The sequence below is a fragment of the Convolutriloba macropyga genome, chromosome 1 (genome assembly GCF_964194025.1).
Source record: "Convolutriloba macropyga chromosome 1, txConMacr16.3, whole genome shotgun sequence".
Taxonomy (NCBI): Eukaryota; Metazoa; Xenacoelomorpha; order Acoela; family Convolutidae; genus Convolutriloba; species Convolutriloba macropyga.
Window position 1 is genome coordinate 46,653,159 of NC_134468.1, and position 27,968 is coordinate 46,681,126.

General features: G+C 34.7%; 1 protein-coding gene across 1 annotated transcript in view; it reads right to left on the bottom strand.

Moving 5' to 3' along the window:
* LOC142342173 (protein-tyrosine sulfotransferase 2-like) overlaps positions 1-27,968 on the bottom strand; it is a 60,358-nt gene that overhangs the window by 17,887 nt on the left and 14,503 nt on the right. Inside the window, exons 3-4 of the mRNA XM_075393428.1 lie at positions 5,961-6,195; positions 5,363-5,588 (exon numbers count right to left, since the gene is read on the bottom strand). Of these exons, the coding sequence (XP_075249543.1) occupies positions 5,363-5,588; positions 5,961-6,195 (461 nt within the window). The remainder of the gene's footprint in view (positions 1-5,362; positions 5,589-5,960; positions 6,196-27,968) is intronic.

The following is a 27,968-nucleotide window of genomic DNA, read 5'->3' on the forward strand; positions in this document are numbered from 1 at the left end:
AATACCTTGTATATGGATTCTTTACAATGGCGGTGTAATCATCAAAAATAGTCACTACTGAATTGTAGAAAACAGTCGGTAGATCGTTAATGTGTGTCAAAAAGAGAAAAGGTCCAAAAACTGAGCCTTGAAAAACTCCACATTTGATCGGCCTTTTCGCACTAATAACATTTTCTATTTTCATAGGTGCATCACTTCTCTAGAAAACTATTCAGAAAAAGATAGAGCGATCCCCGTATTCTGTTGTTTTCCAATTTTTAAAGTAGTATAACGTGGTCTACACTATCAAAAGCTTTCAGCAAATCTATCAGAACCATGAGCGCATCATTTATGTCAACCTAAGAGCGACACAATAGTACTGGGCTTAGATCTAAAAGGGAATTGATTAGCATTGAGCAACTCGAATTTTTCGATGTATTTAATAATGCGGCCGCGAATAATACGTCAAGAACAGTCCGGGGAAGGTATATTTTTCCAAAATCATTTATGTTAAGGTCTTTATATATTGAGAGTTACTTTTGCTGTTTTTATTTTGCATTTATTATTCTAGATTTTGTTTTGTTAGGATTGTAGGATGTCGACAGCTCACGTATAATTACACAACTAATTTTTCCTTCTTTCAAAACGAACAATAAGATTTATTCCAATTTTTGCGACGCCTTTTTGGTGACTAAATCCATCAAAAGAAGTCGACAAATGTATCACTTGAACATTTGAGTGCAGTTTCAGGACCAAAAAACTTGAAATCATTTTAAATTAAATTATTATTAAGAAAAACCCACCAAAATCTGAATTTTTAAAAACATTAAGCTTTCTAGTGAACATCTCAAGCTTAGTTTTAGTTCACATTTTCGGAAGCATTAGCGCACATTCACAAAAAAATAGTGACTCACTGGATCAAAGCTGATCTATCGAATATTTGCTCGAGACATTAACCCATATGTGATCCATGCAACCTGCTAAATGTGATCAACTCAACCTGCTAACCTGCTTTCACAACGAGCTCAAATTCAAGAGCTCAAACAATTTGTGTAACTTCTCAAAAGATCGATATTAAAGTCTACCGCAATTATGTGGCTTTTCGATGATTTTTGTACATATAAGACATTTTTCTGGGTAATCAGGACACTACCAATTGACTTGCACGCTGATTGATATAAATGTAATTTGTTGCCACTTTGTTGTATCAACGTTTGTGAGTAAAACTTCCGCTTTTCAGTGCTCCTTAAAACCTATAACTTTCAAATTGTTTGACAAAAATTTCAACGACCAGCTCCTTGAACCACGGCTTCGAGAAAAAATCTTTATCCATCAATTGTGAAAACTGTATTGTTATCGGATTTGTTAACCAAGTCTCAGCCACAACAATTATATGTGGCTTACTAGAGAGTTGCTCAATGCTTGCTTCTAAACTTATTTGAGAAGCAAGCATTGATATTACATTATTGATTACACAAACAACAGCCTCAGTATTCGTAATGGAATGACCTAATGAAACGATTGAAAAGACATCATATGGATGTGATCTATGAGTGCCAAACATCAAGTATCAGTAAACAACAAAACCGTTTTCTGAATCAATGTCAATATTACAGGAGAAGGAACGTTGGTAAGAACTGAATCAATCTATTGATGAAGCAACTCCTTGTTATTTCTCACCTCCTTTAAACTGCTGACAGTAGTACTTTTGTCACTTGGACTGCTTATTAGTCTCTTGTAGGCTGCACTATTTCTTCTATCAATTTGACGCTGATTACTAAATTGAACACAACAGGCTTCTTATTTTAGCGCTGCAACCCATTCAAAAATATCTTCGGGAATTGTTCTCAAAGTGAAATTACTTTCCTTGTAGATCTAGCAACTATTTTGGCAATCTACTGGCTGTGTTCTCATTATTGACATCTTCGCCTGTGATGCATTTTTTCACTCTCTCGCAAAGTCATTTGCGGCAGTAGATTTGGTTCAAACTGAGTCACCCTAATCTGCAAAATGAAGTGCATTTGAATAAAATTATTCGAGACTTGCATTTAAATAAAAAACCTTTCGGTCCAAAGAAGGACAAGAATTTGTTTTGCGTAATGAACAGGCTTCTCACAAAATAAAAATGAGTAAAATAATTTCAAAGCAGTTGCTTACTGGAGTTGAGCCATTTCTGTACGTTGACCAAATGCTTTGGTCTTCATTCAAAATCACTATTGACTGCTGTTAAAGTGGTATCATCTGCGGAAGAGAAAAGTTCTAAAGACTTGGCACACGTTTGGAAGGTCAGATATGTATATAAAAAGTAAAGGGCCAAGAATCGAGGCTTGTGGAACACCGCAGTTTAACTTCAGCCAGCTGCAGTTGCAGTTGTTGACTGAAACCCATTGATGTCTTTCCGATAAATAATCAGAGATCCATCTTAAGCAAAATCCTTTTATTCCAAATAGTTCAAGCTTTTGTAATAGGATTTGGTCGTCAATCGTGTCAACAGCCTTTCTAAAGTCAATAAAAAATGTGACTACCTGGCAATTGCAGCTCTCACGAACTATTTCCGTTAATTTTGCAAGGGCATCACATAGTGCTGTTTTTTTTTAAAAAAAAAAACAAATTGATTAGGATGGAGCAAATCGCAAGTTTCAAAGTAAGTACAAATTCGATTATAAATAACGCTTTCAAAAACTTTACTCCGCACAATGAGCAGCTAAGATGGTCTGTAGTTATTTATCTCGTCTTTAGCGCCTGAGTTTTGCAGAGGAACAACTTTAGCTTGCTTTAGAATACTTGGAAATTTACCGTCTTTAAAAGATTTGTTTACGAGATGAACAAGATGCTCGCAAATTAAGAAACGTGTTTTCTTAATTGAAATCGTACTAATATCATCAACTCCCAAAAACGATTTCTCTTTGAGATCCTCAATTATTTGCAAGATTTCGTTGCAATTTGTTTCGAAGCCACATACTCTGCAAGTTATTAAACTGGGGACTAACAAAAACCTCATTTGGGATGTCTTTTTTTAGTTTTTGTCCTATACCTACAAAAAAAGTGTTGACCTCGTTTGCAACATCTAGATTATCGTCAATTCTTCTACCATCTTTTATTAGATAAGGAACTTCAGAATTTTCAATAGTAACGCCCTAAAGCTGATTTAAAAATTATAGACTTTGAGTCTCCGATGACTTTTGCTCATAGTAATTTCTTTTTCGCTTTGTTTGTTTTTTCCACTTTACTACGTAGCGCTCTGACGGCCCATCTTGCTCTGACGGCCCATTTTTTGCTCTGACGGCCCATTTTCCCATGAATTGTGTGATTGCTTTTTTTGCAAATCAAAATTTTCATCAAAATTTTTATCAAACCAATTAGGTTTTTAAATTGTATTCCCGCTTGATCTCCGATAAGGTGCGAACACTGCTAATACTTCTTTATAAGCATTTTCAAATCTGTCGAAAGCAGAATTTATAATTTGAGTTTCCTGGTATCTTATCGTAGCTAGTGATTTAAAAAGAATTTCAAGAAAATAAGACACTATTCAACAATTTTAAAAACTGGTGTCACGGAGACCAATTTCTCATAAACAACTTTTGCAATTCTACTCAAATTGCAGCACGAAAAGAAAGTAATCACAATAATTTTGATCCTCCATTACAACAGTATTCTGAATCCTTACGTTTTTCACGAAAAAGTGATCCAAACAAATCGAGGTATTTCGGCTGATGCGAGTTGGCTCACAACATAGATGAAAATGATTCGATTGGATGGTCGATAGATTTTATGAAGTCATCAGATTTTCATCTAGCACGTTGATGTTGAAGTTCCCACAAACAATTATTCTGTCATAAATTTCATTGATGTTTCCCAATGTTATATCGAGCTCAAAAAAATTCTGCTTGTTAGTTCTGGGGGGGGGGGGGGGGGGGGAGGAGGGGGGGGTATTATAAATCACCAACAGACCAATCTTTAACGAATTTTGAGTGAACCAAAAGACTTTCATTTAACTTGCAATTCAGCTCTTCAATCAAGTTCACCTCATCACTTATTTGGATCATAATACCTCCACCCCAAAAACTTGATTTTGACAAGCAAGTATTATAATTTGCTACTTTGAATAAAATCGGATCTTCAATAACTGTTAGCCAAGATTCTGTTAAACATATGACGGAAGGCAGAGACTCGAAACAAAATATCAGTGCACGTTTTTTAATGGGTCTAGTATTAAAGTGTAAAATTTTGTAATGATTTGATGCAGATCTAATTTTTGTCGCTATATTTAATCTATTGTGTGAACTCTTATGTCCACGACTCTTGACAGCACTCTTCACTCCGAAACGGCTGTTTCTCAATACAAGCAAGAATTGTCTCTTTGGCACTCGGTGAATCACTAATAAGCCGCATAACAAATCTAGCTATTCGTCTTTATCAGGTCTCCTGCGTTTTAGTTCCTCTATTAGATTGGTACAGTTGTCGTTTTCAAAAATGTCACGCATACGTTTAAGGGAAGGCATTTTTGTTGATAAAAGTTTACCAGTCGCATAATTTGGTTGTTTTGTTAGATTCGGAACAGGCCTGTTTGTAAATAAACTCATTGAGTTCCCTCAAACTCGCTGTTGTGGTGTGTCCTTGGCTTTGCTTTTGTAGTATATTTTTTCGATAACTGAACTTGTGATCATTTTTATAAGCAACGGGTTGCAATTCAATAAAATCTGGATTATTTCAGTTAAGATATCGCTTCATCTTATCTGGCTCGATCTGAACAAGTTGTGCCGAATTCTTAGTACTGACTTTTCATTGTTTTGCTTGAGCCTCCTCCTTCTATGATTTGTCGTACTTTCTCAATCACCCTGGAATAAAAACCGCTTTTCCATTATTTGGATTCCTGTGATTCCGCAGCAAACCCTTCCTGGTCCAGATGCTTTCATTCTGGTCAAAATTACTTTACTATTACTTAACTTCGCTATTACTGGTGGTGGATTGAATGGCGATCATCTGCCCAACGGATGGCACGCTTTTAAATTGCACGGTTCAATGTTGACATTCAACACATTTTGGATAAGGTCAGTAACCTCTGAGAGGTAGGTTCCATTTGAACTAAACGGTTGATTACGAAAAATTAGACAATATTTCGATTGATCACTTTCCAGTTGATTAATTTTAATCTTCATCTGTGCCACCTCAGCTTCCAATTCGGGAATTCGTGTATTTTCTGCAAAAATTTCTTCGATTAGGGTTTTCAGATTTTCCTTGGATGGTTCATCAAGACTCTCACTCTCATGAAACTTTTTCATCAGATCTCCCATGCCTCGCTGGCTCGTCTATAGAACTATTTAATAAGTTTATCACAACAATTAGGCTAACATGATCAGAGCAATATAAGTTTCTCGCTCACCTTGTAATTCTCCGGGTGCTCCTTTAAAAGTTTCAAATTTTTGCGCACAATTGCATCTGGCTCTCCGTACTTGGGACTCCTGCTGTGGATGTCATAGCCGAGCTTCACAAGCATGGGAGCTATAATCTGCAGGTCTCGCAGCACATCGGATGGAACATGGCCCACCCAGCTGGTTAGACCGTCCAGGTTCACTGGTTTGGCTACTTGATCAGTCGATCTCTCGACTCTGGAACATAACACCCATCTCAAGTTTTCTCGTTTTACAAAAAAAAGGTTAAATAACAATTAAGCAATTTCAGCCCCAAATTCCCGCTGTTTACCTCTAGTAACTGCTGCCACGCTTTTCGCTACTGAAATTAGATGCCTCTCATGCTTTGGACACCTTGGCGGGATAAATATTAGCTATTTTTAAAATTAAAAAATGAAAAACGGTCAGCTATAGTACCATTCATAAAATTTCCATCAGCCCAGCCGTTGATAAATTATTATGCTTTAACTATTTGATTGCATTTTTCCAGGAACATTATTGACACCCAAAAACCTATTTCATCAGCTTTTAGCACATATTAGAGAGAAAGAAAGGAAACTGATGGCTAACTTAGATAGGGATATGTTTTTTCCAACTACGTCTTGATGATGCAGCATAGTGTTCTCCCAGGGGATTCCCAGGAAAGAGACAATATTGTGTATGGTCCTATTAGGCTGCAGCACAAGCTGTTCATACCACACAGGCATACACGAATCAGGTCCAACTTCTTCGCACTGTTTCCACATCTCACTTATTGCTCGATTCCATTTGGTCAACACGTCTCGATAACTGGTTATGTCGAATCCTGAATCAGAAACGAATAATTTCTAACGACAAGTGATTTCTCCTTTCCAGCACAAATTACAGATTACTTTTCCCTGAAATCAAAATTTTATTTAAATTCTCTTTTTGCTCTTTTTGTTACACTGATCAAGCTTTCCTTTTTAACGTGGGGGGTGGGGGGGGGGGGGGTTGAAAAGTTAACAACTGATGGTATCAAATGGCAGCTTTTGGATCAGAGCGGCTTCAAATGATGTTAATTTACCACCACAGATCATTACAGACCACTTAAAATTTAACTGAAGCCGATTTCAGTACACTTTTTATTGGACCTTATTAGGCCTGAACTGCAGCAATTGGCTTAAAATTGTGTATCAGAGCAATATAGATCACGTTTAAAAAATGCGAGCGAAAAACACTTGAGATGTCAAAAACGGTCAAGCAATAACTTTGCCCAAAAAGAAGCACATGACTGCGAAAATTGCTTCAAACTTCGTTCGATACCAATGACAAATATCCGAGAAATATCGCAGAAGTTCCTCTCAGACAACAAGTTGAAATGGGTCAGACGAAAAATTGGTCAAGAGAAAAATTGCATAAAAAGGCCACAGGACTGATATAAATGCTACAAACATCGTTTAAGAGCAGTTAAACAAATTAGTTTGGCAAAAAATACTTGTCATTTTGATTGGATTTGATGATCAAGCTTACTTTCCGTTACTTAATGAGAAGACAAAGAAATTAAAACCCATGCCAATTAGCGTTAGACTTTGTAACTGACGATATTTATTACCTAGAATTTTATGTGTTTATCCCGTTTCTATTTTCTAGTTTGTCTTCCAACACGGCCTCAGTCCATTTTAGCTTGCATTAAATTCAGAGTGAGTAAAAAATGAATTTAGCTGAGAGAAGTCAAAAAGTTTTCAAAGTTTTAAAAATGGCAAAAATAGTCAAAACAAAACATAATTCTTAAGACATCCACAAAAAAACTCACTAATAGAGGGCTGAGACGACGCAATAGTAGTGGATAAAACAAGGATTCCAACCATCAGTAAAATTTGTCCCTTTCTCCTAACGCTAATCGCGCATGTCGAATCGGGCCAAATTTTACTGTTTGTTGGAGTCCTTGTTTTATCCACTACTATATATTAGCTCTAAATTCAATTAAAATCAAAAATAAAACAAAAAATCAAAAAATCAAAGCAAAATTTACAATTCACTCTTGAAGAGCGATTCACTCTTATTCGGAGTGATCCCCAGTAGAAAGATCGCTCTTTTTCGCTCTTAAAGAGTGATTCCCTCTTTTTTGATATTTTTTTTTATTTTTTTATTTCAAATTATCTATACTCTTCAATAAATTTATATTTTCTTTTACTTTCTCTATATTTATTCCATTATTAATAAAAAATGATACAAAATTATAGTATTTACATGAACAACTTTCCTCTGTTTGGACAATAACTAAAGGACTTACAGCTCTAGGATTTTGACTTTTATCTAATAAGCTTCTACTAAATCCTCTAGTTAATTCTACATCTGGATGTTGTTTCTTTACATGAGCCCGTATCCCATCATATCTCACAACAGAAGTACAATATGGACAATTAACTTTAGCTGAAGTACAACTTCTACATGTATACTTACTCTCATCAAAATCAGTTAGTGGTTTCACACAATTACATTTATTACAACTTCTAATTAAGACTTCTGGGCTAAGGTTAGGGTTATGGTTAGGGTTAAGGTTAGGGTTAATGTTAGGGTTAAGGTTAGGGTTAGGGTTAGGATCTGTGTAACGGCTGCTCTCCTTGTGTTTCACAAAGAAAGTTTTACACCGCCCAGTTCGTTCTGAGTGGTTACAAAATCTGTCCGGATACTTCGTTTGTGCAGTTCGCTTTTGTAACTGTATATCCGCTCTGCTGTACTTACCGTTGCATTAACTATTTTAGTTCGTAACTATTCGCTGATCTTAGTGTTTTCAACTATCAATTTGAACTGGATTGCTACAGATCACACAATACGGGATCTCTTTATGTATACCAGTTCAATCCGATAGAAAAAACAAATCGAAGACAAAGATATATGTCTAAGACCTGTTTGTGCAAAAATATTTAAATTTAAACCTAAGTTGGCTTTTGCTGTTTGTACTCACAAGTTGAGAATACCAGAAGTTGGGGTTGTAACAGTTGAATTTCAGCTCCAATAATTCGTTGATGCAAGACACAGTAACAGAATTTACTGCTCAAGAATAATATTTTGAATACAAGACACAGTAACAATTTACTGCTCAGGAATATTTCTAGTTCAAGACACAGTAACACGTTATTTACTGCTCAAGACAATTTGTTTTTGCAATATTTTGCTGAGTTATACTTTCAGCCGTTTTCTGCGGCTACTACGTTGAGTTCTGTGTGTTGCTTTTTGTTATTTCCCCTTTTTCTCTTTTTTCTCACGTGACAAACTATAACTAGAAATAGAACTATAACTATAACTATTAAATGACTAAGACATCAGAAAGTGTTTTGTTTCTATTTTCTCCGCCTATGCAAGCTTGTTATTCCTTAAGCTCAGCTCCAACATCGCCGGCCCTGTTTTCCTTCGTGAAAACATCATCGTCAGTTGGAAGTACTGGAGCGAGCTTCACTACGGGCCTCTTGTAGTATCCATCTTTTGTTCGGATTTTCACTGATCGAATCACTACGTCGGAACCTTCAAATGTTTCGGTTATTCGACCCAGATTGTAATATCCACGTTTGTCACTGTCTTCCACTAACCACACAAGATCAACCTGCTGAAGACTTCTGTCCGTTGTGGTCGGCCATTTCTTTCGACTATTCAACGTTGGCAAGTATTCTTTACGGAATCTGTCCCAGATGAGGTCTGCGTAAGCTTGTGTTTGTCGGAAGAGCTTTCTATGATCAACAAATTGCTCTGCACCTGATAGATACGGTAAACAAAGGTTCTTGGTGCCAAGTAGGAAATGGTTTGGAGTAATAGCTTCTAAATCGGTAGCATCAGAACTGACTTGTGTCAGCGGTCTAGCATTCAGCGTCTGTTCAACAAGACACATCGTGGTTGACAGAACGTCCTCCGTGACTGATCGATTGCCCAGCACTGCGTACATTGCCTTCTTGCAACTCCTAACCAGTCTTTCCCACACTCCTCCAAAGTGTGGTGATGCAGGTGGGTTGAACTTCCATCTGATACCTTGTTGAATCAGATGTTCTTCAATTCGCACCTTGTTCCATGCTGCTATATACTCTGCCAGTTCTTTTTCAGCTCCAACGAAGTTTGTCCCGTTATCGCTAATCATCTTGACCGGTTTGCCTCTTCGTGCAATGAATCGCATGATTGCGTTCAGACAACTATCAGTGTCTAATCTTGGTACAATCTCTATATGTACCGCACGTACAGTAAGGCATGTGAATAGACAACACCAACGCTTTTCGTTTCTTCGACCAATCTTTACTGTGAATGGTCCAAAATAGTCTACGCCCACATTCGAGAACACTGTTGATGCCACTAATCGTTCCTCAGGTAGATTTGCCATTACTGGTGCCTTTGTTTGGGCTTTTCCCATTCGACATCTAATGCATTTGTTTTTGATCGATCTCAAAGCATTTCGTATGCCTAGGATCCAGAATTTCTGCTGAACTATGTTTCTGACATGTTCAGTACCTTCGTGATGACTATTCCTATGTTCATTTCGCAAAAATAATTCAACTACATGGTGCTCCCAATGTAACAGTATTGGATGCTTGGTTTCGAAGTTCAATTGACTTTTACCTATTCTGCCCTGGGCACGAATAAGTCCTTGCTGGTCAATGAATGGTGAAAACTGGAGGATTTTGCTGTTTTTTGGAATTTCCTTTTCAGCCTTGAGAGATTTCATCTCTTCAGCAAACTGTTCTTGCTGCAGTAGTCTGAAGATGCCTGCTTGTGCACCCTCTCTTTCTTCAACACTTAGTGTTTTTGTTGCCGGTTTGTGTTTTCTAAATACGCGCTGTACGTATGCCATTGTATTTACAAGTCGATTGAAATTGCTGAATCGTTCCCACTGAACAATCAGCTTCTTCTCTTCAACCTTTGCTGAGAAAACCATTTCGTAGTTTTGTTGGTCTGAAGCAAATGTTAAATTCAACTGTTCAGGCCATTCGTTCTCCCGTTGCTTCAACCAGGCCGGCCCAGTGAGCCATTCACTTCTCTTGAGTTCGTCAACATTGATCACTCGTGTCCCGATGTCAGCTGGATTGTTAATACTACTCACATGATTCCACTGTGAAACATTAGTTGTATCCAAAATCTCAGCCACTCTGTTTGCAACAAACACCTGTTGCTTACGGTGGGAGCTATGAATCCATTGCAGAACAGTAGTGGAGTCTGACCAAAAGTTGCAACTCTGAATCTTCGATTCGTGTTCCTTCACTATCTGTTCTTTAAGTCTCACTGCCATCACTACTGCTTGTAGTTCCAAGCGTGGTATGGAAAGGTGTCGCATTGGTGAGACTCTGCACTTTCCGATTACAAATGCTAAGTCTGCTGAGTATTCTTTGGGCTTTGAACGTAGGTATGCTACAGCGCACATTGTGTCTTCAGATGCGTCGGCAAACACATGAAGTTCCCATTTGTCCTTGGCTGTGCTGAAGTATTTTCTATCAATGCTAGTTTCTGCTACTTCTGGAAGCTGCGCCTTCCACTTCAGAAACTCTTCTTCTTCGTTAGGTTCTACTGAGTTGTCCCAATGTTGTCCATTTTTGGTCCAGATGCTCTTCAGGAGTCGTCTCATATGGACACTGAATGGTGCAAACAGTCCAAGAGGATCAAACACTGAAGAAACTAGAGATAAGATCTTCCTTTGGGTGATTGGGGTCTCAACTTCTTTGCTTGTACCTCTACAAACCTGTAGACTATCATCGGTAATCGTCCACTGAAGCCCAAGCACTGATGACCCTTCCTGGCTGGGTTCTACTTCAACCTGCTTTGTTTTGCTGATTGATCTTAAGTCCTCTGGGATTGCGTTGGTTACCACGTCGGTGTTGGTGATCCACTTCTTCAGTTCAAATCCATGTTTTGAGAGAAGAGGTTGCAGTTGTTTGAAAATCTTGATTGCTTCTTCAGGTGTTTCGACTGACTTGATGAAATCGTCCATGTAGAAGTTGTTTTGGATTGTTTTTGCTGCAATTGGGAACTCGTCCTCGTTATCGATGGCTACTCGCTTCAGAGCGTAGTTGGCACATGTTGGTGAACTCTTTGCTCCAAAAACATGACGTTGATACTCGTATATTTGCACAGGTGCGTTCATTGTTGGTCGCCACAAGAATCTCAAGCAGCTTTTATCCCGTTCAGGAACTTGCACTTGCAGAAACATTGATTCAATATCTGCGGTTAGGGCAATTGGTCCTTCTCGAAATCTGAATATTGTTCCGATCAACCCGTGTAGCAAATCGGGTCCGGCTAACAACTTGTCATTTAGGCATATATCCTTGTATTTTGCTGCAGCGTTGCAAACACGGCGAACTTTACCCGGTTTGTTGGGGTTTAGTACTGGATGGTGTGGCAAATGCCATTCTCTTCCGAAAGTGCCTTTGACTTCCGATTTACCAAGGATCTTCACAAATCCCTTTTCAACATCTGTATCAATTGACTGTTGATACAATTCTTTTAACTTTGGGTCTCGTTGGAATCTTCGTTCCAGTGAGTAGAGCTGACCAAGGGCCGAGCCGTAGTTGTTTGGAAGATTGGGTTCTGGTTCATTCCAGAGCATGCCCACTTCGTACCGCTCGCCTGTAAACTTTGTGGTGCTCTCTAGAAATTTCTGAGCTTGCTGCTCTTTCTTTGATTGACTTACAACATTTATTTTGGAAGCATAAGTTTCTATGTCCCACCATGATTGTATATTTTCGGCCACTTTCACATCTTCTGTGAAGGCAAAATGACAAACATTTTGACTTTTCTTGCCTGTCATGGGACCACTGACTACCCATCCTAATTCTGTTAAGACGGCGAAAGGCTCACTTCGTGTTCCAATCTTATAGTCCAATGGACGTTGAATTTCGTAGGCATCTTGTCCAAGTATGATGCCTACTTCCATCAGGTTGAATGTTTTGTTAGTGAGAACATTCAGGTGTCTGAATTTGTTCTTCAGTTCCTTGTAGTCATAGGTTGTGTTTCCCAACGAGATTGATGGGTGTGCAAACGCTTCAATCGAATGCACCTTTGAATGTAGTCCCTTTATTGTGATAGGAACCTTCTCTGTCCTCAAATCTTGCGTCCCATGAATGCCAGCTATGTTCAAGGTAACGTCCGTGCCTTTGGCTTGTAGTTGATCCTTAACACTTTGATCGATGAATGATACTGTTGAACCACTATCGAGGAAAGCGTAGGTTGTCAACCTGTTACCACCACTCTGAACCGATACCGGAACTATTTGAAGAAAACTAGTAACTTGGTTACTCTGGTTGATTGTTGCTGCGCTTACGTTAACTGCGTGACTACCCTCGTCCATTCGGTTTTCTGAGTGTAGCAGTCTGTTGTGCTTTTTGGTACATCCGCTTATACCGCACACTTTGACTTTGCAATCTTTGATTGCATGTCCTTTTCCCAGACATCCATAACGTAAGCGTTCTCTCCTCACTGCCACGTATCGATCATTCACACTCATGTTTTTGAATGATGGACAGTTCCAAATTTTATGAGTGCCATCGGCTAATGGACAGTGATCGCTTTGCGTCTGCTTGGTTTCTTGCAGGTTCGAACTTGCACTGAAGTTCGATGTCTTCGAGAATTGTTTTTCTCTATTTGCGTTGCGTCGGTCTTCTTCTTTGCGTTCCCCTTTAAACGCTGAAAACCCTTCATGCACAAATGCCATTCGTGATAGCCATTTTTCAAACATGATAAGGTCAGGCCAGTCCTCGTCTTTGTCATCGACGTAGAACCACCATTTTTCTTTAAGAACCTGTGGTAGCTTATCAACTGCCATGTACAATGTCGAACTTGATTGCAAGTCACCAATATGTTTGTACTCTTTGAGCACGTTCACGAAGTTAGATACAATAACAGAAAAATTAATCAGGCTGGTTGAATCATGAGGTTTCACTTGATTAGCTTTTCGTAGGCTCTCGAGCTGCGCATCTATAATTACATGCGGTCTTCCAAATTTTCTTTCTAAAATGTTCCAGGCAGCACTATAAAACTGTCCAGAATAGCCCATTCCCGAGATTGCAGATTTTGCTTTGCCTGTTAGCAGAGTCTTCAAATGGCTCATTTTTTCTGAGTCGGGAATCGTGCGTTTATCTACTGTTGCTATGAACATGCTAGACCACTCAGGCCACTCCAGTGGGTTTCCGTCAAAATTGTTCAACCTCAATTTTGGTAAACTACTGCTTGAATGTCCAGTGTTGTAGTACCTTCCAGCTATCGGCGATATATCCCGCCCTTCAACACTAACTGAGCGTTCGCGAGAGTTTGGGTACCATGGGTAATGCCTCTGCTTATTGCGTTCAGGGCTGACGTCAAAGCGAGCTCTTGGTCGAATTGGCGTTCGCGTGTCGTTCATCGAATTCGCCCACTCCGAGACATCTCTCCCTTTTGGGGTCCAATTGAAAGGTGACTTGTCACGCGCCTTAGTCGATTGAGAACGGAAGTCATCTTTTTCCAACGCTGTTTTTTGCAATTGGCGCTCTAGGTCTCGCTCCTTTTGCCGAAGCTGATGTTGCATCTCTAGTTCTTTCATTTGCATTTCTAGCTCCAACTTCTTTCGATCAAATTGTGCTCGTTCGATTTGCAACTTTCTTTCGAATTCAATTTCGAATTCCTTCATTCGTTCTTCAACCTGACGTTTCACTGAAGATGTTTCCGAAGCGTTCTCTGTATCCTGGTTGATTGTCCGTGTAACCGTATTCGTCGTTGCATTGCTTGTGTTACCATGGTTTTGGTTAAACTCTGGAATTCCAACGTCTTGTTCTAACTGATGCACATTATTCGCAGGCGGTTGCTCTTCATTGGCATGAAGAGTTGACTGGCTTTGCTGGCTTGACATTTTTGTCTCTCCGTGGATATACGGTAACCACTCTGCGTTCAAATATTGAAAGTATTTTTCTCTCTCAAGTTTGCGTTTTAAAGAAATATCTGGGTCTCGGAGAGTCTCAGCTTTCTTATTCACGAGTTTTTGAATGCTGACGTCCAGTTGCAGTATCTGCTGATAAAGAGTCTTGAGTTTGCTTGGTCGATCTCGATTATCAATGAGCTCAAAACCTTCTTCCTGTTTCTCAATCCACTTGTTTCGCAAGTTGTTGATCTGTCGATCCAAAACGCTTTGACTCTGTGACGGAGTCACTTCTTGTGTACTTCGGGACTGCAGCTTGAACCTCTACAGCTCCTTTATTTGTTTGCTTTAATTTAGTTTTTGCTTTTCAACGTTCCTATTTGCTTTGCCTAATTGGCTTTGCGTTGTTGAAATGTTCGTTGGGTTTTGTTCTCGTTCGTCGATGACTTCGTCACTTCGACTGTGGGGTTGGACAGCAGTTTATTCCACTGTCCGGGTCGGCGGACCAAATGTAACGGCTGCTCTCCTTGTGTTCCACAGAGAAAGTTTTACACCGCCCAGTTCGTTCTGAGTGGTTACAAAATCTGTCCGGATACTTCGTTTGTGCAGTTCGCTTTTGTAACTGTATATCCGCTCTGCTGTACTTACCGTTGTATTAACTATTTTAGTTCGTAACTATTCGCTGATCTTAGTGTTTTCAACTATCAATTTGAACTGGATTGCTACAGATCACACAATACGGGATCTCTTTATGTATACCAGTTCAATCCGATAGAAAAAACAAATCGAAGACAAAGATATATGTCTAAGACCTGTTTGTGCAAAAATATTTAAATTTAAACCTAAGTTGGCTTTTGCTGTTTGTACTCACAAGTTGAGAATACCAGAAGTTGGGGTTGTAACAGTTGAATTTCAGCTCCAATAATTCGTTGATGCAAGACACAGTAACAGAATTTACTGCTCAAGAATAATATTTTGAATACAAGACACAGTAACAATTTACTGCTCAGGAATATTTCTAGTTCAAGACACAGTAACACGTTATTTACTGCTCAAGACAATTTGTTTTTGCAATATTTTGCTGAGTTATACTTTCAGCCGTTTTCTGCGGCTACTACGTTGAGTTCTGTGTGTTGCTTTTTGTTATTTCCCCTTTTTCTCTTTTTTCTCACGTGACAAACTATAACTAGAAATAGAACTATAACTATAACTATTAAATGACTAAGACATCAGAAAGTGTTTTGTTTCTATTTTCTCCGCCCATGCAAGCTTGTTATTCCTTAAGCTCAGCTCCAACAATCTGAGTTAGAGTCATAGATAGAATTAGAACCAGAACCAGAACTAGAACCAGAACTAGAACTAGAGGTAGAACTAGAGCTAGAACTAGAACCAGAACTAGAGCTAAAGCTAGAACTAGATTCATTTTTTAAAGAACAACCCCATGGAGAAAAATTATTAGCACAAATACCACTTAGTATCATAGTACCACACATACATTTATCAGTTTTATCTTTATGACATGATTCATAATGATATTTTAAAACAGCAATGTTTCCATATTTATAGTTACACTCTTAACATTTTAAAAGCATTTATAATAGGGTAACCTATAATATTTACCTAATCATAGGACTTTGTCCATCAGTGGAACTGCTTCGCGGATAATATTTAACCATGATTTCAATTAAATCTTTAGTATTATCTTTAGATGTGATACACTCTGCTAAATATTTATTTCCTAACGTATTGAGTGTATTAGTTTTACATCTCTTATCCAAAATCAATTCAAGGTCTAATTCTTTTTTATCTCTAACAAAATTTATAATCTCTTCTCTCAATTCTTCATTATTTCCATATAGTCTGGTTAAAAACTTTCCTCCCTTTCTATTCAAAATTCCCATCTCTTCATTGACGAAGTCACAGCTACACTGATTTATATATTCTTCTTGTATTGCTTTTCGTAGATCAGTGAACGAACTTTGTTCGTGGTTCTCCAAAGAACTTTGCTTGCCACAGACTTCGTCTGTTCGTAGATCAGTGAACGAACTTTATTCGTGGTTAACCAAACTGCTTGGCTTGCCATGGACTTCGTCCGTTCGCAGATCATTATCCAACTCTTCTCCATATCCAACGTTAACTAATGTATTTACTCTACTCAACATTGTGCTTGCTCCCATTGCTACACTCCCAGCATTTCTTGATATTATATCAGGATAAATATAACTAAATATAAATAAACCTGAGCTTATAATTCCACCAATAGTTGATAAACTTTTTATACCCTTTACCATAATTATTTCTTTAGTTAAAACATCATTCTGTATTTTAATATTATTTAATTTAAGAAGTTTATTAAAATAGAATATTTAGTTATCGTGATTAATAACATTTCTATCTGTTGCATTTATCATGAGTGGTTTCATATATGCTATAAGTTTATTTATATCTTCTCTTTCTAATTCATCTTTTAAAATAAGAGCTTTTAAATCAAGGAAACCAACTCTTGAATCATATATCATTGTTCTATTACTATTAATAATAATAAAAGTATTCTCCTTCTTATTATATTTAATTATACCGTAACGAAGTTCATCTGACATTCCATCTGTACGATTATAATGGTTACTATTTAACTCACTAATTATTTTACTAAGTCATATTCACATCTATATATCTCATTAAAGTTTTTAAATAGATCAGGTCCATTATAAGTTGTTAAAAAAATAGTATCACAACTCATTCTTGCTGTATTAATTATTTGAGCTGGTTTATGACACATTACAATCATTTGAATATTATAATGTCTACCTTCAGTAAAATAATAAGAGATATCCTTAATTAACCTATCACCCATATCATCAAGTACTATAACACAATTTTGAAATTTATGCAAATTATTTTTTGTGATCATATTTATATCACATTTATTACACCCAGTATAAAACTTATTAGACTCAGGATCTATCCAGTCTCTGTCATCTTTACACACTATAACTATATTTTTAGCTTGATCAGTGAACGAACTTTGTTCGTGGTTTACCAAACTGCTTCGCAGATCTTGGTTTTGGTCTTGGTTTTGGTTTTCGTCTTGGTCTTGGACTGAGTATAATTTTAAGTATTGTCTAATAAAATATGTTTTCCCTGTGCCAGTTTCACCATAAACAATAGTATGTAATGGTGACTTTTCATATTCAAATCTAACTAGATTGCTATTCATAAATCCACCAAAGCTTTCTTCTAGTTTTGTATATTTAATTGGTATTGAACCAAATAATAAATAACAAATTCCAATTATAATAATAAGAAAAAAAAAGTATACCATCTTTATCCATTTTTATATATAAAATTTATTATATAAAAATGCTTATCCTAACTTTTGAGGAATTCATTAATAAATTTAATATTGATAATATTGCTATGAGTGATATCAGAAAAAAAGATATAGGTAAAGATATAAGTCTAACACCAATTGAAATAGTAATGAGAGATGACACTCCAGATAGTATCCGTGAAACGGCTTCTCCGATGGTGAAACATGGACAAAGTTCTATCTGCGAAGCAGGTTCCCTGATCGGGGAACCTAACTTCAATATTATTGTCAATCTACACCCAACTGAAGGTACACACTGGGTTTTAGTTATAGGAGGAGAAGGTGGTCCTGTGTATTACTTTGATAGTTTTGGTGTAGAAACCCCACCATTATTTTTAGAAGAATATGTTGATCTAGGATCTAATGAGAGAATACAACAATATGATAAATCTTATTGTGGGGCTTATTGTTTATACATGATCTATCTTATTGATAGAGGATTCAGATTTAAAAGTGCTTTAAATATTCTAGTTAATCAATGTAAATATCCAGGAATATATAATGAGTGTTTTTGTTTAGGTTGTAATGTTAATGTTAATGATAATGTTAATGATAATGATAATGTTAATGATAAGGATAATGTTAATGATAATGATAATGTTAATTCGGGGGTGTAAATTAATTATGCAATTTGAATTAGAGGTAAGAATGGATTTAATTTCTGTAAAGTCACTCTCAATTTCAGTTGTATAAAATATATGAATGCCAGGTCGACTGTTGATTTGGTAAAATAAAAAAATCGCTGTTTCCAAATTATTTATTGAATAAGATAAAATTGGACCAATATCGTTGTGAACATTAACCTTGATATTTTTATCAAGAAGATTAAAAGTGTTGAAATACGAAATATCGAACATATTTAGTCTATCAAAAAATCAGAATGTAAAATAAACATTTTGCGTTTGAAAAATGCTATTCTCTTATTTCTAACTGCTTTTTCCTGTAACCAACTTATATTCGCATTAATAAACTAAATTATTGTTAAGTATCTGATATTATCAAGAATATATTTCAGGTCTTCGGATGTGGTTCCTGCAGTTTCCCAAAACAACGAATTCTAATAATCAATTCTCTTCTACATTCCATCTAAACTTTCTTCTTTCAAATTAAACAATATCTTTCTACAACTTCACTTCTTCTAATCCAATCCTTCTAATGGTAAGCTATTCATTCAATAATAATTCATGCATTTTTCCACCAATAAGATTTAACTAAGTTTAAATAGAAATGGCTTAACTTTACATCCAATCAAAGTTTAGACATTACTCTGCGCTTCTTTAATTTTGATGTTACACTGCTTATTAATTTATAAATTCCTTCATTAAAGAATTTGAAACCACATTAACAAGACGGCTTTTGGTGTTATGGTTTGTGTACAAAATTTTCGCATGCAATGGGTATCTATAATTTTTAATAAGTTAACGGTTATTAATCAGAATTGCGTATTAAGGCTTCGCGCGATTTGTTTACAAACAAGTTGCATATTGTCTAAGTCTACTGGAGCACTCTCTTGATTTGTCAGATTAAAGAGTTGTTTCAACTGTTGTTCACTCAAAACAATATTGTTGTTTGCAAGTTTACTCATAGGATGTAATTGTAAATACTGATGGTCTGCTGCAGAGACAACCAAAATCGGTTTTGATTCAATTCTCTTTTCACCAACCACCGATGTAATAACTCTAGCATAGCGTTGACGATAACATTGTAAAGCATACGTGAGTCCAAAGTGCAATAGTAATGAAATACAGAAAGAACAGAACCCAATCGTTAAGGACATTTTCCAAGTTCCAGCTTCTCGAAATTTGTTCTGAATACTCGGCCTCAAGTTCTTCATGTTTTGAATAATAGGTTCAGAGATTTCGTCTAATTTGACAAGCGATTTTCTGTGAAATTCGGGCACCAATAACATTTCCAATTGAACTTCTTCAATAATTTGTTTGCGAGCTTCAGACATTGATGAAATATGTGGAAGTTCTGATAAATCTGGTAGCTTACTGAAGAGATGCTGCAGAGGATCTGCTAGTTTAATGTCGATTTTTATCGCACTATCGTTTTTGCAAGAAAACATATCTGCTCTCAGTTCCATTGAACTAGTCTCGATTTTTGTTCCACATTTCAATTCTAACACACATACTTGGCATCCAGGAAGCTTTGTTCGTTTAAGATAATCGGTATTTTTCAAATCGCTGAGAAAAATATCAAAGTTTTTGCTGGAAGATGTTATCAGCCATTTACAATTGCCAAGATTCTTTGCTTTTTCTTTAATAGGGAGTTTGACCGTTAAGATATTACAGTTTTGTAACGCTGAGAACTGATTGCCAATTAATAGTGAACCTAGACACGTGTTTTCTGCGGTTTCCAATGAGAATCCATTTATGCATACAGAAAAACTACTGGAGCCCAAACAATTGTCAATTTGTGGCTGTGAGAGTAATGCTATGCGGTTTGTAGATTCAGCTATTGCAATGTAATTTGATTCCAATTCGTACTGAGACGCGTAACCATCTTCTCCTCCGTTGGGCATTGGCACTGGAGTTGCTCTATATAAGTTGAGAGCTGTCGAACCAGATGCAAAAGGTACTGCTAAGGTGAAAATCATTCCTGAATTGACTACAGCAACATTTGTTAAAATTTTTGTCTCGTAATACGTGAGAATCTGATTCGTTGGAATAGCAAGCGTCAATCTGTCTGTTTGGTGAACTTGGGTTAAAGCTACTTTTTGAAGAATTTCAAATAGCATCGATCGCGGTAGTAAAGACATCGGTATCACTTTGTTAACCATTGACATGACAGAATTCAGTAAATTTAGTTTGCTAAAAGCTAAATTTGCTAATCTCGTCAGATCTGTTAAATAATCTTCAGGGGTCTCTCTCTTGATAAGTTGAATTTTCGTTCTTGAAATTTCAACTTGAATAATTCTATCCTGTTTGCACTTAAATATCGATTTTCGAGAGCTTGGATTGCTTTATCAAAAGTGTCCCTGTCTGCCGTTGGTGTTTCCAAAAAGAAAGCTAGTGCGCCGCCTGTCAAATGAAGTTTAAGGTAATCCAATTTAGCGTTGTTTGGTACTTGCGCAAGTGAGACTGAGCTTCTGATTTGTTCTTTGAAAGTTCGAAAATCTTCTGTTTCGCCACCAGAAAATGGATTGAGAACTACAGTTTGTCCTGAACTTGTTCCCGTGATGCCTGTTCGAATAGCATTTGTGATGGCCGTAGCCATTGCTGTAACGTCTGCCATATTGTCAGTTGGATAGAAGTAATTTTTTGTTTTCAAAAAGCAAAGTTCACTTGAATTCGGGGGTGTAAATTAATTATGCAATTTGAATTAGAGGTAAGAATGGATTTAATTTCTGTAAAGTCACTCTCAATTTCAGTTGTATAAAATATATGAATGCCAGGTCGACTGTTGATTTGGTAAAATATAAAAATCGCTGTTTCTAAATTATTTATTGAATAAGATAAAATTGGACCAATATCGTTGTGAACATTAACCTTGATACTTTTATCAAGAAGATTAAAAGTGTTGAAATTCGAAATATCGAACATATTTAGTCTATCAAAAAATCAGAATGTAAAATAAACATTTTGCGTTTGAAAAATGCTATTCTCTTATTTCTAACTGCTATTTCCTGTCACCAACTTATATTCGCATTAATAAACTAAATTATTGTTAAGTATCTGATATTATCAAGAATATATTTCAGGTCTTCGGATGTGGTTCCTGCAGTTTCCCAAAACAACGAATTCTAATAATCAATTCTCTTCTACATTCCATCTAAACTTTCTTCTTTCAAATTAAACAATATCTTTCTACAACTTCACTTCTTCTAATCCAATCCTTCTAATGGTAAGCTATTCATTCAATAATAATTCATGCATTTTTCCACCAATAAGATTTAACTAAGTTTAAATAGAAATGGCTTAACTTTACATCTAATCAAAGTTTAGACATTACTGTTAATGATAATGATAGTGACATTGATAATGATAATGACATTGATAATGATGATGACATTGATAATGATAATGTTAATGATAATGATAATGACATTGATAATGATAATGTTAATGATAATGATAATGTTAATGATAATGTTAATGTTAATGATAATGATAATGATAATGACATTGATAATGATAATGTTAATGATAATGATAATGTTAATGATAATGATAATGTTAATGATAATGTTAATGATAATGATAATGATAATGTTAATGATAATGTTAATCATAATGTTAATGATAATGATAATGATAAGGACATTGATAATGATAATGACATTGATAATGATAATGTTAATGATAATGATAATGACATTGATAATGATAATGATAATGTTAATGTTAATGATAATGATAATGATAATGTTAATGATAATGATAATGTTAATGTTAATGATAATGATAATGACATTGATAATGATAATGACATATGATAATGTTAATGATACTGTTAATTATTATAATAATGTTAATGATAATGTTAATCAGGGAACCTGCTTCGCAGATGATAATTTTATAAATCAGGGAACCTGTTTCACAGATCTATTTGGCGAAAAACATGGCGAAGCATCGGTGGAACCGGTTCCCGGATGGACGAAGTCCCATGGCGAAGCAACGGTGGAACCGCTTCACGGATGGACGAAGTCCTATCAAAAGGGTAAACCTAATAACAATAGTCCTACTAACAACATCCGTGAAGCGGTTCAACAGAGTTGTTATGCAAATTCACCGATCTCTGTAAACAAAAATGAAGATCTACAATCTTGGCTAAATAATGATGATATAATTACTGAAGCCACATTCCCAGATAACTTTAGATGTTTAATATCTGGTCCTAGTGAATGTGGTAAGACATTCTTATTAAAAAAACTAATTCTAGCTAGTATATATTTTGATAAGCTATACATCATTGGACCTACTGGTGATCAATACAATGGATTAGAAAGAATAAACCCAAAAGCAATTATAGAATTTATTAAAGATATAAAAGATTTACCATCTCCTGATAAACTATCCAAAGACTTAAAGAAACTAATGATATTCGATTATGTTAGAGCCAAAGAACCAGTTATTAAAGAATACTTTTGTAGAGGTAGACATAATAATTGCAATATGATATATCTCAATCAAAACCTGTTCTCTCTGGATAGGCAGAAGGTTAGAGAGAACTGTAATCTATTTATTTTGTTTGAACAGAGAGGTAAAGTCCTAGCATCGATATATCAAGATTTCTTCAATAATGTTGAACTTCGTTATAATGATTTTGCTAATATATGTAATAAGGTATGGAAAGAGCCTTATAATTATATTGTCATTGATATAACTAAATATAAAAATATTAATGGTAAACTAAGAATTAATTGGGATCGGAGAGTTTTGTAGTTTAGTTTAAGTTTAGATCTAGACTATATCAACAAAGTTGCTGGTTACACCAGATCTGCGAAGCAGCTTCACTGATGGGGCTTCGCCCAGCTGACTACGTCAGATGTAAAGTAAAACTTAATACATCACCATTAAAGTCTATAGGTCTTCCATGCTCATCTTTAATATGAAACTCTATATATTCTATTCTATCTTTGGTTACATTCTGATACAAGATATTATTTGGTATAATATTTATCAAGTAACCTGGTGGTTCTGTTAGATTAAAAGTATACAATATATCTGTATCTTTACCATTATCTTTAGCTCCAGATATAATATTGCAATGAATGTTAATATTACTAAAACCCATAATATCAATAATTTTCTGAGATTTATATCTACCTTTTTTATAAATTATTTTTCTAAATCCTAGTAATGAGGCTAGTGAGTTTTCTATATCAAAGCTGAGTGCTCCTTCTTTTATTTCCATTAAACATTTCATCGTATTCTTATCAGGTTCTATTATAACATTACCATCAGTTTCTTCTTTTATTAATTCTGCTATGTCAGTTAACTCATATGCTCCCGGTGTAATAGTTGAATATAGCAACGGGACTCCTTTATAATTATAATTAAGGATAGATGTAATGTTTAGGCTTGAGGTAGAGATAGGGTTAGGGTTATGGGTAAAGTTAGGGTCAGAATTAATAGCCTGAGGTAAAGCTTCATCGTCTCCTATAACAGTACTAGCATATAAGAATTGATTATTCCCTCTATTCACATTAAACACCGAATTATAAACAGATAATCTAATTAAACCTTATTTTGATGATTTAAGTATAGGTTCACTAAAATTAAACTTTTCTGTTGGCTTTATCATTCTAAAGTTAAGTGTATGTTCTTCTTTAGTTTTAGTTAAAGCATCATGTATCTTTTGCAGTTCCTATAAGATTAAATTTTCTGTCATTTTTTATCTGATAGAAATGGATTTCAATTTGGATACAACTTATAGTTATAACAATGATATACACAAAAGTAAGATTATAAAATATAAACCTAATAATCTAGCAACAATGAATACAATCAGTACTAACATTAATATCGTTCTCAACAGAGAAGAGAATCATTTAAATTTGCGTGATTCCTATCTGGAGATTGTTGTATCAGATGATGCTGGTGGTGTATTTGCTAATGATGCTAATATCAGATTAGTTAATTATGGTATGATGGCATTTTTTATTTCAATTAAGCTTGAAACTAGTGGTGGTAGGACTATTGATTATATAGATCACTGTCATCCTAATCTATTGATGTATAAGTTATTAACTAGTATTGGCGATGAATATGAGAGTGGTTTTGTTAGAAATAAAGGTAATAGAGATAGTCAACTTAAAGGTGACCATATTGCTGCACAACGAGGTCATATGTATATGATCATTAAGATGAGTGATCTATTTGGATTTGTAAATGATTTAGAAAAGATTATACATGGTTTAGGATTTAAACTAATTTTAAAAAGAAATAACAATGATAGAGCTCTATATAGAGTTAATGCTAATCCTGGTGCACTTGCTAATGATGGTAATATAGAAATTAGAGATATATCATGGTGTGTACCTAGTATTGATCCTAGTAATGACAATAGAATTATTGTGCAAAAGTGTTTAAATAAAAAGAATAATGTAGACTTTAGTTATTATGAAAGAAAGACATTTTATAAGAATGTACCCAATGCTACTAACTTCATGTTTGATCTTGGTATGGAAAGTGGTATGGAAAGACCACAATATCTATAAGTTGGTTTTGAAAATAATAATGTTAATGAACAAACTCATGATGCAAGTACATTTGATATAATGAATGTTACTGAATGTTATTGTAAGATTGGTAGTGAGTTTTATCCCGAGGATAGAATAAATATTAATTATGGTACCAATAATTATAATGAGACTTTTAAAGAGATTGTTAGCTTTAATAAAGATTATAATGGGCTACCACATAATATAAAACCATATATAAACCATAGAACATTCAAAAGTAGTTATAGAATATATGCATTCGATACTAGATATCAAAGGGATCATATAGGACCACAACCAATACAACTTAATTTTAAATTTAGTGCTGCAGTTGCAGATGTTATATGTCATGCATTAGTTTTAACTAGAAAGGTTATTAGTGTGAATAGTGATGGTAATATGATGGTTGATATTATATCATAGACATAGTCTTAGTTATAATTAAGTCATAGTTATAATTAAGTCATAGTTATAATTGTAACTATAGTCCTTGTCATTATTGCCTACTAGTCTTAACAAAACCCTTAGCATAAATAATATCTAATTTCTTTTTATTCTCTAGAGATAGACCCTTAGCTTCAAGCTTAATCTTAGCCTTTGGCCTAACCTTGGGCTTAGGCTTCGAGCTTCGCTCGCGGGTGGAACCCGTAGTCTTAGGCTTAGGCTTAATAACAACAAAAGGATTATACTTTTTAACTTCTATTATTTTTTATATATAGAAATGAGTCTATTCAATAAGTTCAAAACTAATTCAAATTGTGTTGGAGGTAGACATTATAGTGGTACTAATAACATAAGAGGTTTTATTACTTAAAAGGTACTAAAATGTTAAAGGGTAATTGTGTTAAGTGTAAGAGAAATAAGTCAATGACTGTCAGTGATGCAACAATAGAAGCAGAGGGATTGAAAGATTTCTTTAAAAGTGTTGGTAGGGCTACAGTTAACTTTGGAAAGAAAGTTGCTAATAATCCTGTAAGAGCATTAGAAATAGCAAGTAAAATAGGAAGTGCGGCTGTGTTTATCAGCCACAACCGATTTAATTAAATTTGCAACTACTGGTGAAGGTATAAAGGTAGTACAAAAAGGAAGAGGGTTATACTTAGGTACTAAGAAGAGATAATTGTTTGATTATGATTATATTATGTTTTTATGATAATGTTTATGATTATATTATATTTATGATTATGATTATATTTATATTATGTTTATGATTATTGATAAATATTAATACTAATATTATTATTACTAAATACATTATTATAAATAAACACTAACAACTTTAGTTTAAAAAAACACTCAGCTTGATATTCTTGTTCTTCTTATAATCCTCATATACCTTAACTAATTCATTATACTCATCATTATCTATTTTATTATCATTCATTGATTTAGTATATAGTCTATTAACTTGTCGCTAAACTGTTTACTTAAAATATACATTTGTGAATACTTTATAATTTTATTTCTTATTTTAGTATTAATTGTTTTTGATAATGAACCACAAACAGTTGCTGTAGCAAAAGCTGTTGGTATAGAATAGGGTAATCCTATACCTGTTAATGCAACTGATGTTGATGTTGCAGTTGTTGCTATAGATGATAATACTATTTCTGTTATCTCAGCTACGTTAATATAATTCTTATATCTACTTAACTTCTTATTATAGTTATTAGTTTCAGTTTCATAATAATTTCTAATATCCTTTATAATGTTAATATTGTTGTTAAATTTATTATTAGCTTGAATCTTTTCGTTTATCTGTTTCTCAGCCGCTTCGCGGATCAATCGTTCTGATACTGATGACAAATCTGGATAAAGTAATCTCTCACTCGGTGCTGTTGGGTTAGTCATAGTTTCGGTTATTTTAATTAGTAAAAAATTCTTTCTATTTCTTTTGCTATATCTTCTTGTTTAAAACCATAATGCATCTCAAGTCTTGCTTGCTCTTTATTATCAACTAACGTACTTCGGAAAAGTATAGCAATTATATATTGTACTATTGTCCTTTTATTCTTTAAAAGGGCTTCATCTATAAAAGAATTAGTCTTTTTATTAACTTCTTTAAACTCTTTTAGCCCAGTAGTAAACATTTCATCTAGTTGTATGTTTGCTATATTCTGATTAAACTTATTATTATCAAATTCTTGTTTTAATTGATTATATTTAGAGATAGTATCTGCAGCAACTTTATTACAAAACTTAACAGTATTTCTGACTTCATTTGTTGATTCAATAAACTCATTAATTAGTTCATCATTAACTTGTGTTTCATTTAGTTGTAATGTTTTAGTTGTGACTTTATCAAAATCACCTTTTCTTAGTTCAGTTATGTTTCTATTCAAAATGTCTATTTTATTAGAAGAGGATAATAAGTTATTGTCACAATACTCTTTATTAACAACAGCTTTTTCATCTATCGGAGGATGTACATTTGTAATTTTATAGGTATCCTTCATATCAATATTATCATTATCTTCTAGGAATAACCCACGAGCCTTACTTATTGTTAAGTTGTTTGTTGATGTTGATTTATGTTTAGCTTGATTGAATCTATTTCATGTCATCTTTGTATTTGTTTACAGGTAATTAGAATAATAATTAGTTGTAATTAGATTTATAATTAGTCTTACAATTAGACTTAGACTTAGAATTATAATTAGACTTAGGACCGCAGGTCAATATTTAATGATTCCAAAACCTTATTATTAGATTCAAAATCAAACTCGGATTTTAAGAATTCCTGTTCGTAATATTTACCTTCTATTATCTCACCATTAATATCTTCTATTTTATATGTTGGTGGATGTGTTTTAAGAACTTCATTAACTTTAAACAATTCTCTATTCCAATTAGAAGTGTAACCTTTAGAGAAGATATTACGTTTATCTACATTTCTAACATAATCACCAACTTTAAGTTTAGGTTTAATATTCTTAAAACTAAAAGTGTATTTAACTCTATCAGGATTATTAGAAGCGTCAACTGGTGTCATATTAATTGTTGAGTGAATGTTATTTTTATATGTTACAACAGCATCATTTAATATATTTAACCAAATACCATCGCCATTGATGAACATTGGTTTATTTATTATATGTAATAATGTTCTATTGAATCTCTCTATAAACACAGCCTTTAAATCACTCTAAGTAGAATATAGTTTTGTTTCATATTCTTTAAGTAAAGATTTAAATGTTTTATTGTAAAACTCACTACCTC